At 39.2% G+C, this 14,448-nt stretch overlaps 1 protein-coding gene and 1 pseudogene across 1 annotated transcript in view; one reads left to right on the top strand and one right to left on the bottom strand.

Moving 5' to 3' along the window:
• Positions 1-14,448, bottom strand: part of LOC139106267 (G-protein coupled receptor Mth2-like) — a 147,025-nt gene that overhangs the window by 42,203 nt on the left and 90,374 nt on the right. The window contains exons 3-4 of the mRNA XM_070662873.1: positions 5,686-5,864; positions 5,377-5,542 (exon numbers count right to left, since the gene is read on the bottom strand). Coding sequence (XP_070518974.1) covers positions 5,377-5,542; positions 5,686-5,864 — 345 coding nt within the window. The remainder of the gene's footprint in view (positions 1-5,376; positions 5,543-5,685; positions 5,865-14,448) is intronic.
• LOC139106143 (uncharacterized) lies at positions 6,808-13,031 on the top strand (annotated as a pseudogene).

Genomic DNA, 14,448 nt, shown 5'->3' with positions numbered 1-14,448 from the left:
TTTTTTTTTAATAATTAACTTATAGGTTTACTTTAGCCGTTACACAAGGCACGGGCAAGAAACAAACACCACCTTACAGAATTACAAACTTCACTCACGAGTCCGGATATTACTATGAGAGCAAGGGTCAACTACAGTTAGCGGAAACAAGCTGAAAACTTGCGATTATCACACCAACAAAAGATTTTAAGACGCGGTACAATTCGCTGCAAAATTATATAAGGGATAGTGTAAAATTGTGCGACTGCTTTTACATACATGACTATGCGATACTTTTAGGAAATAAGTGCCAAGATACACTACATGGCATATTAGTAAAAAACGAGAAGCTGAAAACAGCACTAAACTGCCTACAGATCGCGTATAAAATAACCGAACCAAGGCGCGGGTTTATAGATATAATAGGTACAGCAGGCAAATCATTATTCGGCATCATGGACGCGGATAACGAAAAGCGTATAACCGAATAACTTGAACTAATAAATAATCGACAACAAACGATACATGTCGCAAAAAATCAAATTAAAATATTAAATTCGACAATCGGTCACATTAAGTTGGTAGAAAAAAGATTAAATCTACACATGAGAATTGTAACTAACGTAATCTTCTTGATGAGTCAACAGATGGATCGACTGACACGACGTATGCTCGCGATGGATTATTTATACTCGCTCAGACTATTAATAACAAAATTATTAGACGACTTTTACGACGTAGCCGAATTTTTAACGCACACAAAAGCCAGAATAATCAATAATTTCCTGTAGAAAACATAATAAAAAAAACTAAAAGAAGTTACGGGACATCTGAAGGGAGGAAACCACTTCTCTTTCCAATTAAACAAGCAAAGATGGAACAATATTCAAAAATATAATAAAATAAGCGCATACTATGATAAGCACGCATTAGTGTCACGGTAATAAAATTCTCCGTAGTAAGATATGAAACGTACGAATTAATGCGAGTCACTGCGGTCCGGGTATACGATCATAAGAATAAATTCTGAATAATTAAAGTCACTAACAACATCGTAGCAATCGATAGGGATAACGGAAATTACATTACACTAACACCGAAAGAATTAAAGAATTGTGAACGCGGAAAAAAAAAATTTGTGTGCAAGCAGAATCATCCGGTATATAGAATAAAGGCGAATGCCTTCTGCAAATTATAAGCGTTGACAAAACCCGAATAACGACTGACCCAATGCGAGACACGAAACATCATGGCACGAGCGACTATTTGGATTACATTCACGAGCCACAAGTCTGGTTATTTACGACGATTATTTGCGAATACGCCACTGTATGTATGCTATGAGTTTGCTTGTAATAGGGGCACGTGGATTTTGCATGTTCTCCCGATTCCGTGCGAATTTGAACGATTAATTGTTCGGGATCGATACTCTTTCGGTAGCTAGTCGATCCAGTCAGTAGCCCAGTCGATACTACGCGCTACAGACATATTTCGTTTTTTTGGTTTTACTCCGCTACTGCCGAGTTATTAAGGGCTCCGGTCCGCTGCCCTACTGTGCAGTCCACGGCGTACGCCTCTTATTTCTTAACCGCAAGATTAGCATTATTTCATTTTCTAACTCTTGTGGAAAGTTTCGTATTATTGGTCTCGATACGGCCCACGAGCGTGATCGCGACCGCGTGTCCTCGGGCTTTTCGCGTGCAATCGGTCGTGCTCAAGATTGTCCAAGCGGTGTGGATGTAAATTCTACGCTCAAGCAAGATTTCCGACGCGCCGTGTTCATAAAGCCCGATCAAGCGGACCACAAGATTTCCGAGCGTTCGTTTCTAATATCTCGTTCCGTGTAGAGACCGAACACGTGTATAGCGCGTGCAGTAAATCATTTTATATATATGGTGAATGAACATTAAACTTTAATTGTATTAATTTTTATTATAATTTGGAACAGTTAATTTCTTTTATGTTTTCTTTTCCTTTCTGCGTATACTGTGCTTCCATTTGAGTGACCGGTCACTTCTGGCTGCTCCGACAAACACATGCACAAGTAACGTGCCGCGATCTACGATCACGCGTGTGCACGTGTACAACAATAGATAAACAAAAAATTCACATTCAATGCAAAAATCATCCAAGTAAAATTGTTGAGATTGATAAAACAGGGAAACTAACAATAACTGACGAATGTAAAATTACGACACCAGACATGATTTTACGGACACGGACGAGAACAGGGGAGACAAAAATAAAAGTGCATATCCCGACATATAATTTAACAATAAGCAACGGTAATATGAGTGTCTCACCGGAAATTAACCGACTAAAAGAATTACAATGCAAAACCGTAATAAAGCGACCGCACGAACTAATTAAATTAAGTGAAGATCTAAACAAATTAAATAAAAAAATAGATACACCTAGTACGCACCACGCTATACTGTATACTACTAGCATAAGTATCTCAGTCATTATGGTATTAATAATCGCCTTTGTAATAACTTTTGTAATACAAAGAAATAAAAAACAGCCCATTGTAACCGACATACATTCGCTGCCGCCCGAAATACAAATTTCGGAATAGAAGTAATCACAACTAGATACCTAAGATACATTGTAGATCTGTTCATACGCCCATTAAAAATAAACAAAAAAAAAAGATTAAGCCCTTTAGCGACCAACTCTTTTCTTTTTTCGCAAGGGGAGAAGAGTGTTGTCACTCGGAAGCCCATATTATTTGGAATCAGCGGATTCCTACACGCGCCGAATGTCGAAACAAATAAAGACAACTTTTAAAACATGTTGAAATACTTCCGTTTGATGAGCAAAATATTGAGAACAAAAGTTAGCGCACTTTCGGAATTTGCTGACAGTCGAAGAACTGGCAAAGTAGCAGCGTTTATAACGTGGAGACTGATCTTCCACCGCGGTCAGAGTTCCATCAATAACGCGGTGCGTAACGTTAGACTCGGCGCGTGACTGCGCAAACCTACGCGAATTAAATAAACTAAGGAAAGAAGAAATACATTCACAAAAAGAAGTGTTAAACAAAAAAAATATTATTTATTTATCGGCTGCCTGTTCTCTTTCCCAACGGTGCCTGCAATACGGACCCCTGGCACCGGCCACAATGCAACAACATCGACACGGTGGACCAGCAGAGTAAATGCTCGCGCTCGCCAAACGACAACCCGCCGACACAAGCAAGCCACGTTGCGCAAACTCATTGATAGGCACTGCAGAGCTCGATATCTTAACCAAAAGTCAAATTACTCTCAGGAGGCTATATAAACCAGCCCAACGGTATCACTTTTCACCGTTTTTTCAATCAATCAAATCGATGCACACAAGCCTTGTAGTGCTCGAACGACCAAAAGTCTTTTGTACGACTCAAGTGCTCGCTCAACGACATATCGAAGCAAAGCATAATTAAAAGTCAACACATGCCTTCGTAAACCTCCGTAGCCCCGATACATTCGGGTGAGATCGGCACAGACTCAGGTCTGGCAACAACATCTGCACCGAAGAAGATAAGGTAAAGCCATCGGAAGCCAAAGGGGCATATCACATTTGCCATCATCGGAAGCTCGTTCGACAGTACGACAGGACGGGTGCAACCACGGATCTTGGAAATGTGCGAATACCCACCTTCAGTGCCGCTATTCACTATCATCTAGCAAGAATCGCAATTCCCTCAGCTGCGGCCAATATCGAAGAAGTCATCAATTAAGATCTGGCCCTGAGCTCCACAATATTTGGGACCATCAACGTCCCCGTGCACAGTCGGCCGTTTAAAGCGACACTATTACCGGGACATGTCAGGATTTCCAGACTCACGAGCCTACGCTGTACTCTACCAGCCACACCCGCTCCTGTACACATACATCGAGAAACTTAAACGAAATAACCCGATAAGTACCGTCTCCTGTACGCGCCTGTCACAGTCGAAATCGGGACGTAGACGGATCTTTGGGCAACCACCAGCTCAGACTTTGAGTCTAGACACTATCCCGGCGATGAAAAGTGGGGCCCGATCAGGGTAACACTGACGGTTCCCTATATCTCGTACCGGGAACATAGATTGGAGTGAAAACAACTTTACTCAATATTTTTGTTAAGCGACAGTGGGCGCGATTTAAACTAAGACCAAAAATAAGCAACTATTGTATATAGTGTAAATAGAAGTTCTACTAACAATTAGTTTAGTAACCGCAGTCTCCTTTTTTATCTGCCGCCATGGCAACGCCGCCACAAAATCAAATTTAAATTTATAAAGGAATTAAATCATTAAGTAATCCTTACAATTTAACTTATAATTTTATAATAACAAAAAAAGTTTGAGTGTTTTTATTTTTAGTTATAACTACAAAAAAAGAAAGTGGATAGATTTTATTTCAAATCTTGTATGTTTTCGAGTTAAAATAAATTTTGTATTACTTTCTGTATTTAAAGGGAAGGTAACTTTGTATATATCTTTACCAACAACTCTACAAATAAATTACCGCTCCGCAAGAATTAAAATTTAAATCAAAATAAATTCAAATCTCAAGAACTTATGACGTAACAATATTGTTGAAATAACGAAGTCAACTCGCGCTAAGATACATGCTGATTTTGTTGCGCGTATATTTAACGCAAGACACTACCGCGTCTCTTAATATTTTTTGAGAATATATATAAATATGTAACAAAAGTAATATTTTTTATCATTATTTTTTCATAATGTTTGAGATTCGGCAATAGAGAAAGAGATAAGTTTAAACTTTGGTGTTTAAGCTGTAGTCGAACGTGACTACGAAACACGATAAGTGTTCTGTGACCGTTCGTTGGCTTCTACTCGGTGAAGGCATTGCTTGCAAAACAATGCCATCGCTGACTCGGGCCAGCGAGGAATTACTCACAATGCTCAATTTTCTTAAAAAAGTCATCGGAGTTGCAGCTATTCCTCGCTGGCATTCAAGGAACAGTCTGATGATTACCGGTGACTCTTCTGAAGAAGATTTAGTTTATAAAAGGAAGTAGCTCTCACGGGTTGATTCAATTGTGTTATTATTAGTTAGTGTCTATGACGCTGTGTTTCGTGAGCACCACGAATCTAATACTTTGTATTTATCGTTACGTTTGCTAGACTTCATATTTGTGTTTGTTAACTTGTATTTGTTGTAAAATAAAAGTAACCTTTTGTGTCCGTGAGCTGCACGGCATGCGCTTAAAAGTGACTTTTTACTTAAAGCGTTGTTAGAAGCTTCTACACATAATTTTAGTAGTAATAATGAAAAATCTGTAGCAAATTAATCTTAAAAAGTAATAGATTAATTGAATTAAATTACTATCATAATAAATGTAAAAATTTCCTTTTATGGAATATTTTTCAAAATATGTTGATTTTTCGATAATACGGACCTTTGTGTATTTTCATTGTGACGTTCACTTTCTGAATTTCTTAGTTGATGAGCTGTACGTATATTTTGACACAAAAGCGTTATAGTTGTAGCTATGAAGAAACAAATGTTAATTATAATAGTAGCTCCCACAGGTATGTAAAAGTATATCGTTTTTGCATCGTCTTCTACAACAGAATTTTTGCATTATAGATTAGAACTTGTAAATATATTTACTATTTTAGTTGAAACACAATTATCAAACTCAGTAAAGCTTTAAACTAAATATTTTACTTATACTAATCAAGATGATATTGCCAATTTCACTTACCACTGTACCAAAATTTTCTTTTGCAAATTTCTGGTCGGACTAAGTTTTTTGGTATGCCGGGAAAGTAATCCATAATAATGCAGATAACATTAAGAACAAGAGTAATGCCCCATGCGTAAAAGGAATATATACAAAATTTTTTTTTATTTTGTCTTACATTTTGATATAAACGAAGTGCTCTGCAAATCAAGTTTATATTTACATTAGTTACATTTATATTTATATTAAACTTAATTATATTATATTTAATAAAATTATTTCTTAACATACGTGATTAAAAACAAAAGTACTTTATTATTTTAACAATCTATATTATTGATGTAATTAAATAAAAAACTTTTAAATCTTTATAGGTTTTTTAATATAAAAATTAAAGTTTCTTGTAAAAACAAAACTATTTTCTGTTTGCAATAGCAAAAATTATGAAAGAAATCTTAATAATAAAAAAACATAATTGCATACTTCCGATTAACATACGTTAGCGTTTTGAGATGCATGTTTTAATAATTTTTATTTTAAATTAATAAAAAATATAAGTCATCAGAAGGTATGACTTTAAAATATTTAAATAAAGCAGTAAAAAACTAGAAGCTTGTTAGGATCGTTGCGTGATTTATGCAAACTACTATGACATGTATTTTCGATTTTATTCTTTTTGTTGCTACAAACGCGTGGCTAATTAAACCCGTTCAGTATATCAACAGGTAAACATTAAGGGGAAACTCCATTTAGCGAGGTCAAAAAATAGATTTTTTTTCATAACTCAATAGTTTTATCCTTCAAAAATATATTTTTAAAGTTATAGATTAAAATTCGAAGTATTAATGTGTTACGTCTTCTATTCTACTATTTCTTTTTTCGACGCGGAATTAATGAAATTAGATAAGCAAGAAGTAGAACAATATTCTACTGGAGAACAAAGAAGAAGATTTCTAACCTTCAAGAACAAAATTTTATAACAGGAAACTTTCACTATTGCCAGACGCAGAAAAATAATAATAAAATAAAATTGTAAAATCGGCATCAGTGAAATCAGGCAATGGAAATTCGTTCGGACATTGTGTTACGTCAGGTTTAGGAATAATTTTAATGGAAGGATTACCGGTTCTCAATGACTAGGAGATGGATCGAGAGCAGGTAAAGGGAAGAGAGAGAGAGACGTAACTACCAATTCTTGCGTAACGCGTGCGAGACAACGTCACGCGTATTAAGCGCTAGGAATGTATTAGAACGAGAAAAGATTTGAGTTAGCGCGATTTTTGTTCTTTTGAGGGAAAGAATTTTACTTCTTGTTCCCAGGGAAAGAACCGGAGGTGTTTTTCGCAGTAAATGGAGCTAATGGTTCATTAAAAGAAAATTTCAAAATCTGTTTTATCGAGATTTAATTTATCATTCTTTATTATTATTATAATTATTATTATTATTATTTTTTTTTTTTATAAATTGATGTTAAATGGCGATGATTCATTTAAAATTTACGATAATGATACCCAGAGACTTTAACTAAATTTAATAAACAACACATTTTTTTATATTTTACAAAGCGCGCGGGTTAAATAACATAAGAAAAATTCAAAGAAATATTTAATCGAGGTCGATCTCGATTATTTCCGAGATCCTGGCAGATGATCTCGGAAACACACGATCAATCAGCCTGATCGGAGCTAAAAAGGGGTGTTCCACCCCGGGATAAAATATGAGGACGTTCTGATCAGGAGATGCCCTGCTGGCCTCTCTCCTGATCTCCTCAGGATCAAAGGAATCAGGGCCTATGGTGAAGGCCCTTTCGGGGACGGGATCCGTCCACGGAGAGCAAGTCCTCCGGAGGAGCTCGAGGAGAGGATCTATGATCGCTCTGGGTTCCTCTTGCCCGCCGAGGAACTCCACGCTCGGGGCGGGGGAGGGAGAAGGCTCTGGGCCGTCAGACTCTTGCCAAAAGACGGTATCGTCATCAGCAATGGAGTCGACCTCCTCAGGCTCCTCAGGATGAGGAATCGGGGACGGAATCGGAGAGGAACATGCTCTAGGTGCAGTTCCCGGAGAATGAATCGAGATGTCCGGAGAATAGGAAGGAGTCGTAGGGCGGAACTGCTCCAAATCAGGCTCTGACTCGGTCGCATTGACGCTATTTTTCGGCGTATCCGGAGAAGGGGGGAGTTCCCTATGTTCTTCGACGTTCAGAGGAACTTCTTCAAGAGCCGGCGAAGTCGGGGGAGCTGGAGGTTGAGGGGACCACGACCTCTCTCCTCTTCTTCGGGGAGGGTCAGTTGTTATCTCCCCTGGCGCCGCCGCGAATAAATATTGAATAAAGAAGGACCGGATAAGGCCCCTCAGATTCCGAATTTGCCGATTTCGGCGAGCCCGGCTTTTCTTTAAGGTTCTTAAGTTCGATGATTCCACTAAAAGGAGTTCATTTTAATGAATTAAATTAATAAATGAATCTTGGAGGAGAATATGGCTGGGCATCACGTCTCACAGCTCCTTTCGGATCTCTCCGCTGTCACCTCAAGTTTCTCTGGTTCCTCTAGCCGAATGGAGCCTTACTCAAGTCAAGGTTTTGATAGTCACCATTTACTGGCGGCATATCGCAACCCCCGACAAAAGGAAGCCCGCTAGATAGGTTGAGGCACCCGAAAAACGAGAGGATTCGAGGAGAGATAACGAAATAATTAAGCGTGAACGGCACCCTGACTATTCCCTCAATTTTCATTTTTTACATATATAAATATATGAATACAAATCAAATAAAACTATTTAGTGGAACCGTTCAAAGGAAAAAGGGGAATAAATAAATGATAGCACTTACTACTGGTTGTCTTCGAATTCACTCGGATGAGATCTCTGGATGGTTCTTTATTTCGCCCACACAAAATGATCACAAGCACTTAAAAAGTTTTTTTTCTTTTAAGAATAACTGAGCAACTGAGCAAATTAGAGCAAATAGATTTTTAGAACAGAATTGAGAGCGAGCGTCGTCGGGACGCTCGGTTTTATAAGCTCGGAAAAGGGGAGGACCAGCGCCAGATTCTAAGTCTTATCCGAATTTTGAATTCTATTCGTTAGGCTTATTCCTCCACTTTTCCGTCTTCACAATTATTGGTCGCCCTTCTTAATTTTCTAAGTTTTCGCCCTTAGTTTCTAATTTTTGGTGAGGAGTTCCCGATATCTATTGGTCCAGGAGAAAAATGTTTATGAGTTCCCCTCTACATGGTTTTAGCCCTTCCAAGCTTCCAGATAACAGATTCGAAAAAGCTTTAGGTAACTCTTTTTTTTTTACCGGCAGCGTGCAATTGCTGCCTGAGTTTTATAGTTTCCAGCCGCGTATCCCAATTTTTATTATTACAGGCTTTTTGCCTCCTTTTTTTCTAATCCCTAGGATCCGCGGCGAAATTTGATTTTACTGAATTGTTTTTCTTCCAGAATTTCCCTCGTGTTCCGCCAGACATTTATTATTAGTTTAAGATATACCAAGTCCTTCCGAGCTATTAATGTTTTATGAATATTTTGACAAATCTTTTCGTTTCGATTTTTTTATATTCCACATCTGTTGCACAATTGTTTTTGGTTCCTTCTTTTATTTTATACATCTGGCGATTCAGGATATTCCGTCAGTTAGAATTATTTTTTCTGGAAACTTAGAACCGTCTCCTTTGGTCCCAATACATTCGGTATACCTTTTGCTATCTACTTTATCTACCATGTGTCGGAAAAAGGAGATGTGGAGTTACAGGACGTAACAATTGCATAAAATAAGATATAACCGAACGTGTTCAAGATAACATAAAAATAAACTTTAACCTTAAGAAATGTTTAAGTACACTATCTGGCGTCTGACAGTAGATAAAAGGAATTTACAAAAAATATTTTCCAAACTTGTAATCGCGCCGTAAATCCTATGCCTCAGAAAAAACCCAGGGCTCGGGTGTGAGGTAATTACAAGGGTAAAGTACACGAATGAAAGCAATAAAATCCAGGCAACAAAACGTGACCCTTCGAAAGTTAAAAGTTTTTTATATCATTTTTTATATTTGTTAATAATATTCTGGAAGGTTTGGAAGATTCAAGCCCTTGAAGGCGGAGTCACTTATAAACATTTATCCTGACACCAATGGATATTGGGAACTCCTCATCTAAACTTAGAAATATGAAGCGAAACTTGAGAAATTTAAGAAACATAGAAAGAATGAAGAACGAATACCCAATTATAGTAAAAAGGGAAAAGTGGAGGAACGAAGACGACAAATAAAAAATCTGAGTTTCCAAAAATCGGAAACTCAGCAACGATCCTCCTTTTTTCCGAGCTTATAAAATCGTGTGTTCTGACGGAGGACGCTCTCTTGCTCTCCAGACTTTTAAGTAGAAAAAAGTGTATATCAAATCTCGTGCAAACCAGTGCTACAACCTCGTCTCTTTGAAGCTCAAAACATCTTCGTATTCGAAAGTAAGTCCCATTTTTATTAATTCTTATTTGTTGATTCCACCAGTAATTTCAATAATAAAATTTATAAATATTTCTTCTTGGTTCGGGGAGTTATGAAAGGAAGGCATGAAATTTTGTAAATTTCGGATGTCATTTTAATTCACCGAGTTTTCACTGCACATCATGTCTTGTGATAAGTGTCGCCGAACATTCTGCTGCGATAAGCCGCTAATAAATTGGCGACTATTAATGGCTAGTTCGAGTGATGCGTCATGAGTGATTGAGGCGGTGAGAATCTCGGTGGACAAGAAGAAGGAATCAGAGGAGCAGAGGCAGTGACGCCCAGTATTTTCTGCCTTCTTTACATTATTCTATTTAAAGATTTTCTTCTTAAAATTAATTGAAATTTTAGTAAAATTAAAGAATCGAAATACCATAAAGAAAATCTGGAATTGAAAAAACCGTAAGATTAAAATCTCCGAGAACTTGTCCGCCGGTTCTTCATATCGTTCCTTTTTGTGGGGGCGCCAAGAAAGATACTTTCAGTCGTCGCGGAAGTACCCAGAAAAGGACCGTTTGTGGTTTCCTGTTTCATCTGCTCCACCGGCATCTCCTGTTCACGAAGAATCGGAACCGCTCTATTTATTTAAAAAATTAGAATTACCGCCACTAACTGAATTTACGGTAGCCGTGATGAAAGAGATCCTCCGTGAAAAAGGGTTACCCACAGTAGGATTAAAAACGGAATTGATTCAGCGCCTCGCAGAGAGCGACTCAAAAATTTGGACGGCTTTGTCAGAATGTGTCACAGCAAGACAACTGACTAAACAATTAAAGCCGCTCCAGGTCTCTTGAAAAATGGCAACGAAAAATACGGTAGACGACGCGGGTGCGGAAAGCAGCGACGAGGCATCCGAGGCACCACTCGAGAAAGCTGGATTTTTCAGGAAACAGGCGGAAACTAGGTGTACGGAACTAGAGCTCTTGCATCGAGAGAAGGTACTCTTAGAACGAGGACGGGAGATTTTATGACGAGAACTGGAGATAGCACGAGGTACACCGGTTGTTGTGACAATGTCTGTAGAAGTAAATGCCATATCCACCGTGGAAGGTATTTAAAATGTGAAGGAGCTGCTACCCGAATTTGACGGTTCGGACAATACATTCTGGAGATGGAGGCAACAACTTGATTTAATACGACAAACGTATCACTTAGACGACGGATCAACGAGAATTCTTATGAGTTCACGCCTAAAAGGACGAGCATTGTCCTGGTTGCACTCAAAAACGGAGCACATGACCATGATTCTCACCAATCTGCTTCAAGAAATGGACAAGATATTTAACTTACGACTTGGAAAACTCTTCCTGCGAAAGGAATTTGAGACCCGCACGTGGAAAAGTGATGAACCGTTTTCTGACTATTATCATGAAAAAATAATCTTGGCCAATCAAGTGTCCGTGGTCGAAGACGAACTTCTTGATTACATCATCTGTTACGTTTTTAAGATATTCATATTTTATAATTAGAATAAGAACTTTTTAAAAAGACGTCACTGGTTAAATTTAAATTGCAAGCAAACAGTAATTGAAATAAGCAAACAAGACCGCTTGACAACGGGTTGTTTTTTGTTAATAAATAACCGTAACTATTTAATTGGTTTATGATTGTCTTTGGGAGTTAATGCGCATTAACTAATACTTATATTTCAAACTAGTAAAAGGATAATTTCAATATCTTTAAAATTGCCCGTAAGGACAAATATTACTATATCTGCCAGGACATATTGAATATTTGTTGAAAACTAGATATTTTTATTAATATCACAAGATAACGAAGGTGCTCGTAAGGACAAGCACGATTCACTTGCCAGAGCTTATTTGTTAAATAGTTAATCCGTAAAGGCAATTTCATTAAATATTGCCAGGATTTTTGTTAAAAGCATTTGGTTGCTTATTGCAGTGTGACATAGAAATTTCTTATTCATATCAAGAACGAGCAACTTTAATTTATTCCTACAAAAAGTAATCCTATGTTTAATTTATTAATTGCCTATGTTTCAATTTGTATTATATTGAGTCATTCTTTTCTGTTTATAATTTCTTGAAAAATAGTAGAAGCTCAGATATATATTTAAATATAAATTTATATTCTTATCTTAAAATTCATTATATAAACAAGAAAAATTAAAGAACCATTTTTTATACTTTAAAACATTTTAATAATTTTATAAATTATATTTCTTTATCAAACATCATCGAAGGAATAACGGATCGTTGCCTGCAACAGCAGGTACGTTTTATGAAACTCAACTCGGTGACAGATCTATTAAAAGCATTCGAAAACGTCATCTTAGACGTAAAAACCGCGAGAGAGAGAAGACCAAAACGAGAAGCGACAAGGCCCAATACCAATTGGAGATCGGAAGCGACGGCCGCTGAAGAAAAAACAACCAGAGAATTCTGGGGATAGTACGCAGGAACAACGGGAGAGCACGCAGGGACAACGGCAACAACGCGTAGTGGACGAGTTCTCAAAAAGCGTACTTGCTACGTTTGCGAATCAGAGGAACATTTGGCAAAGGAATGCCTCCAGCGGAACCAACAAACGACTGCGGTAACTTAAGAAACAGCCCAAACAACTACAATAAATTTAATACAACCAAGCGCGTTACCAAAACCGTTGCCGCCGCCGCCGCGACGTGGTTTAGCTCGCGCGATTTCTTTAAATAATCGCGACCTTTTGAAATACCGCGGCGCGATAACGCGCTTATCATTTTCGAAAATATTAAATTTCATAATTTTTATGTCATTATTTTTATAAATACTCTGTTCCGAGAATCACCGACACAGGGGCGATTCGTGGAAAAACATCCCTCCCCGCGTGACGTCATTACCCCTTGCCCTAGGTCACACGGACACACTAAACATAGTGTTCTAGAAGCGGCCTATACAGGGTGTCCCAGACATAACGAAGGATACTGGGAGGATAGATGGAATTGATTGAGACAAGTAGAAAAGTCCTGTACCATTTTGCAAAATTCTCAACCGTTATTGAGAAAAAAATTAAAATGTATAAATTGTATAGGCGTAAGAGCGACAAAGAAGCTACGCGTGAGTGAGCGCGACAGACGAATGGCTAGGAATGGCGCCGTCGCTTGTCACTCTCACTTACGCGTAGCTTCCTTGTCGCTCTTACGCCTATACAATTTGTACATTTTAATTATTTTCTAAATAACGGTTGAAAATTTTGCAAAATGGTACAGGACTTTTCTACTTGTCTCAATTAGTTTGTAACGATGCCCCCGGAATGAGCATCGTTCCCGGTGAAGAACGGACGAGACGACCATCCTCTCGGCCAGGCAAGGGAGCGCGGGGGGCTCCCGAAGAAACCGATCATCGAAATACGTAATTATAACGAGTACCGCGGAACGCGCCAAGTCCCGCGGAACGAGCGGCCCCGAACTCATCCGAGCGAGAGCGACGCGCACGGTACCGCGGAATACCGCGGCCGGCGCCACGAACAAGGATACCCCCGGATGTCGCCTTGTGCGAGATAAAAAGCCGAACTCGGGGAAGTCGCGCACCGTTCTCGTGCCGTTCGCTTCGCAGCGAACATCCGAACCGAACCGACTCCTGGAGCAAGCAAACCAACGGGGTGGAGCGAACTCCGTCTCGGTCAGGAACTCCTGACGCTTGCAACGCAGAGGAATCTTCCTGCCGAAAGCGACTTAGACTTGTACGACCGGCTCGTGGGGTGAAGCGCACTTCGCCTCCTTCGAGCGATCTCGATCCCGGATCGACAGTCAGCTTGCTTAGGCGAAAATATCCATTCGCACCGTTGCACAAAACCGGGGTGGAGAGATCTCCGCCTCGGCCGAGTACTCTCGGCTACTGCAACACCGAACAGGTGCTCCATCCTCCCCGCTGTCCGAATACCGCGTTCGCGCCGCGATCTAAGCGTTAGGTCGATCACCGCGTCTCGCGCCGCGTGCATAGATCAGGCCCCGCCCAGGCCCGCGACTCGGGGAAATATTCGCGCCGCTAACCCCGCGCTCCGATTAGGGCGTTATCTAGGCGGCTGCCGAAAACCTGTAACGGCCCGCCCGTCGTAGATCCGCGTATCGATTACCACCGTACCGATCAAGCGCATACTCGCGCCAATTACCGCGTCATCGTGAATCTATTGTTAAATTCGTGTTCGTCCGGCGACGTCTCAATCACGCGTTCGTCATAATTGGCTTAAATGTATTTCTGTTTTATTAATTGAATAAAGCATCAATTAATTGTTACATAAACCACGTCTCGTGCATTCTCGGACCTCTCAATTCAACTCGCGAATC

The sequence above is a fragment of the Cardiocondyla obscurior genome, linkage group LG10 (assembly GCF_019399895.1).
Source record: "Cardiocondyla obscurior isolate alpha-2009 linkage group LG10, Cobs3.1, whole genome shotgun sequence".
NCBI classification, from domain to species: Eukaryota; Metazoa; Arthropoda; class Insecta; order Hymenoptera; family Formicidae; genus Cardiocondyla; species Cardiocondyla obscurior.
Note: the sequence above shows the minus strand (reverse complement) of the source record. Positions and strands in the feature narration are given on the sequence as shown.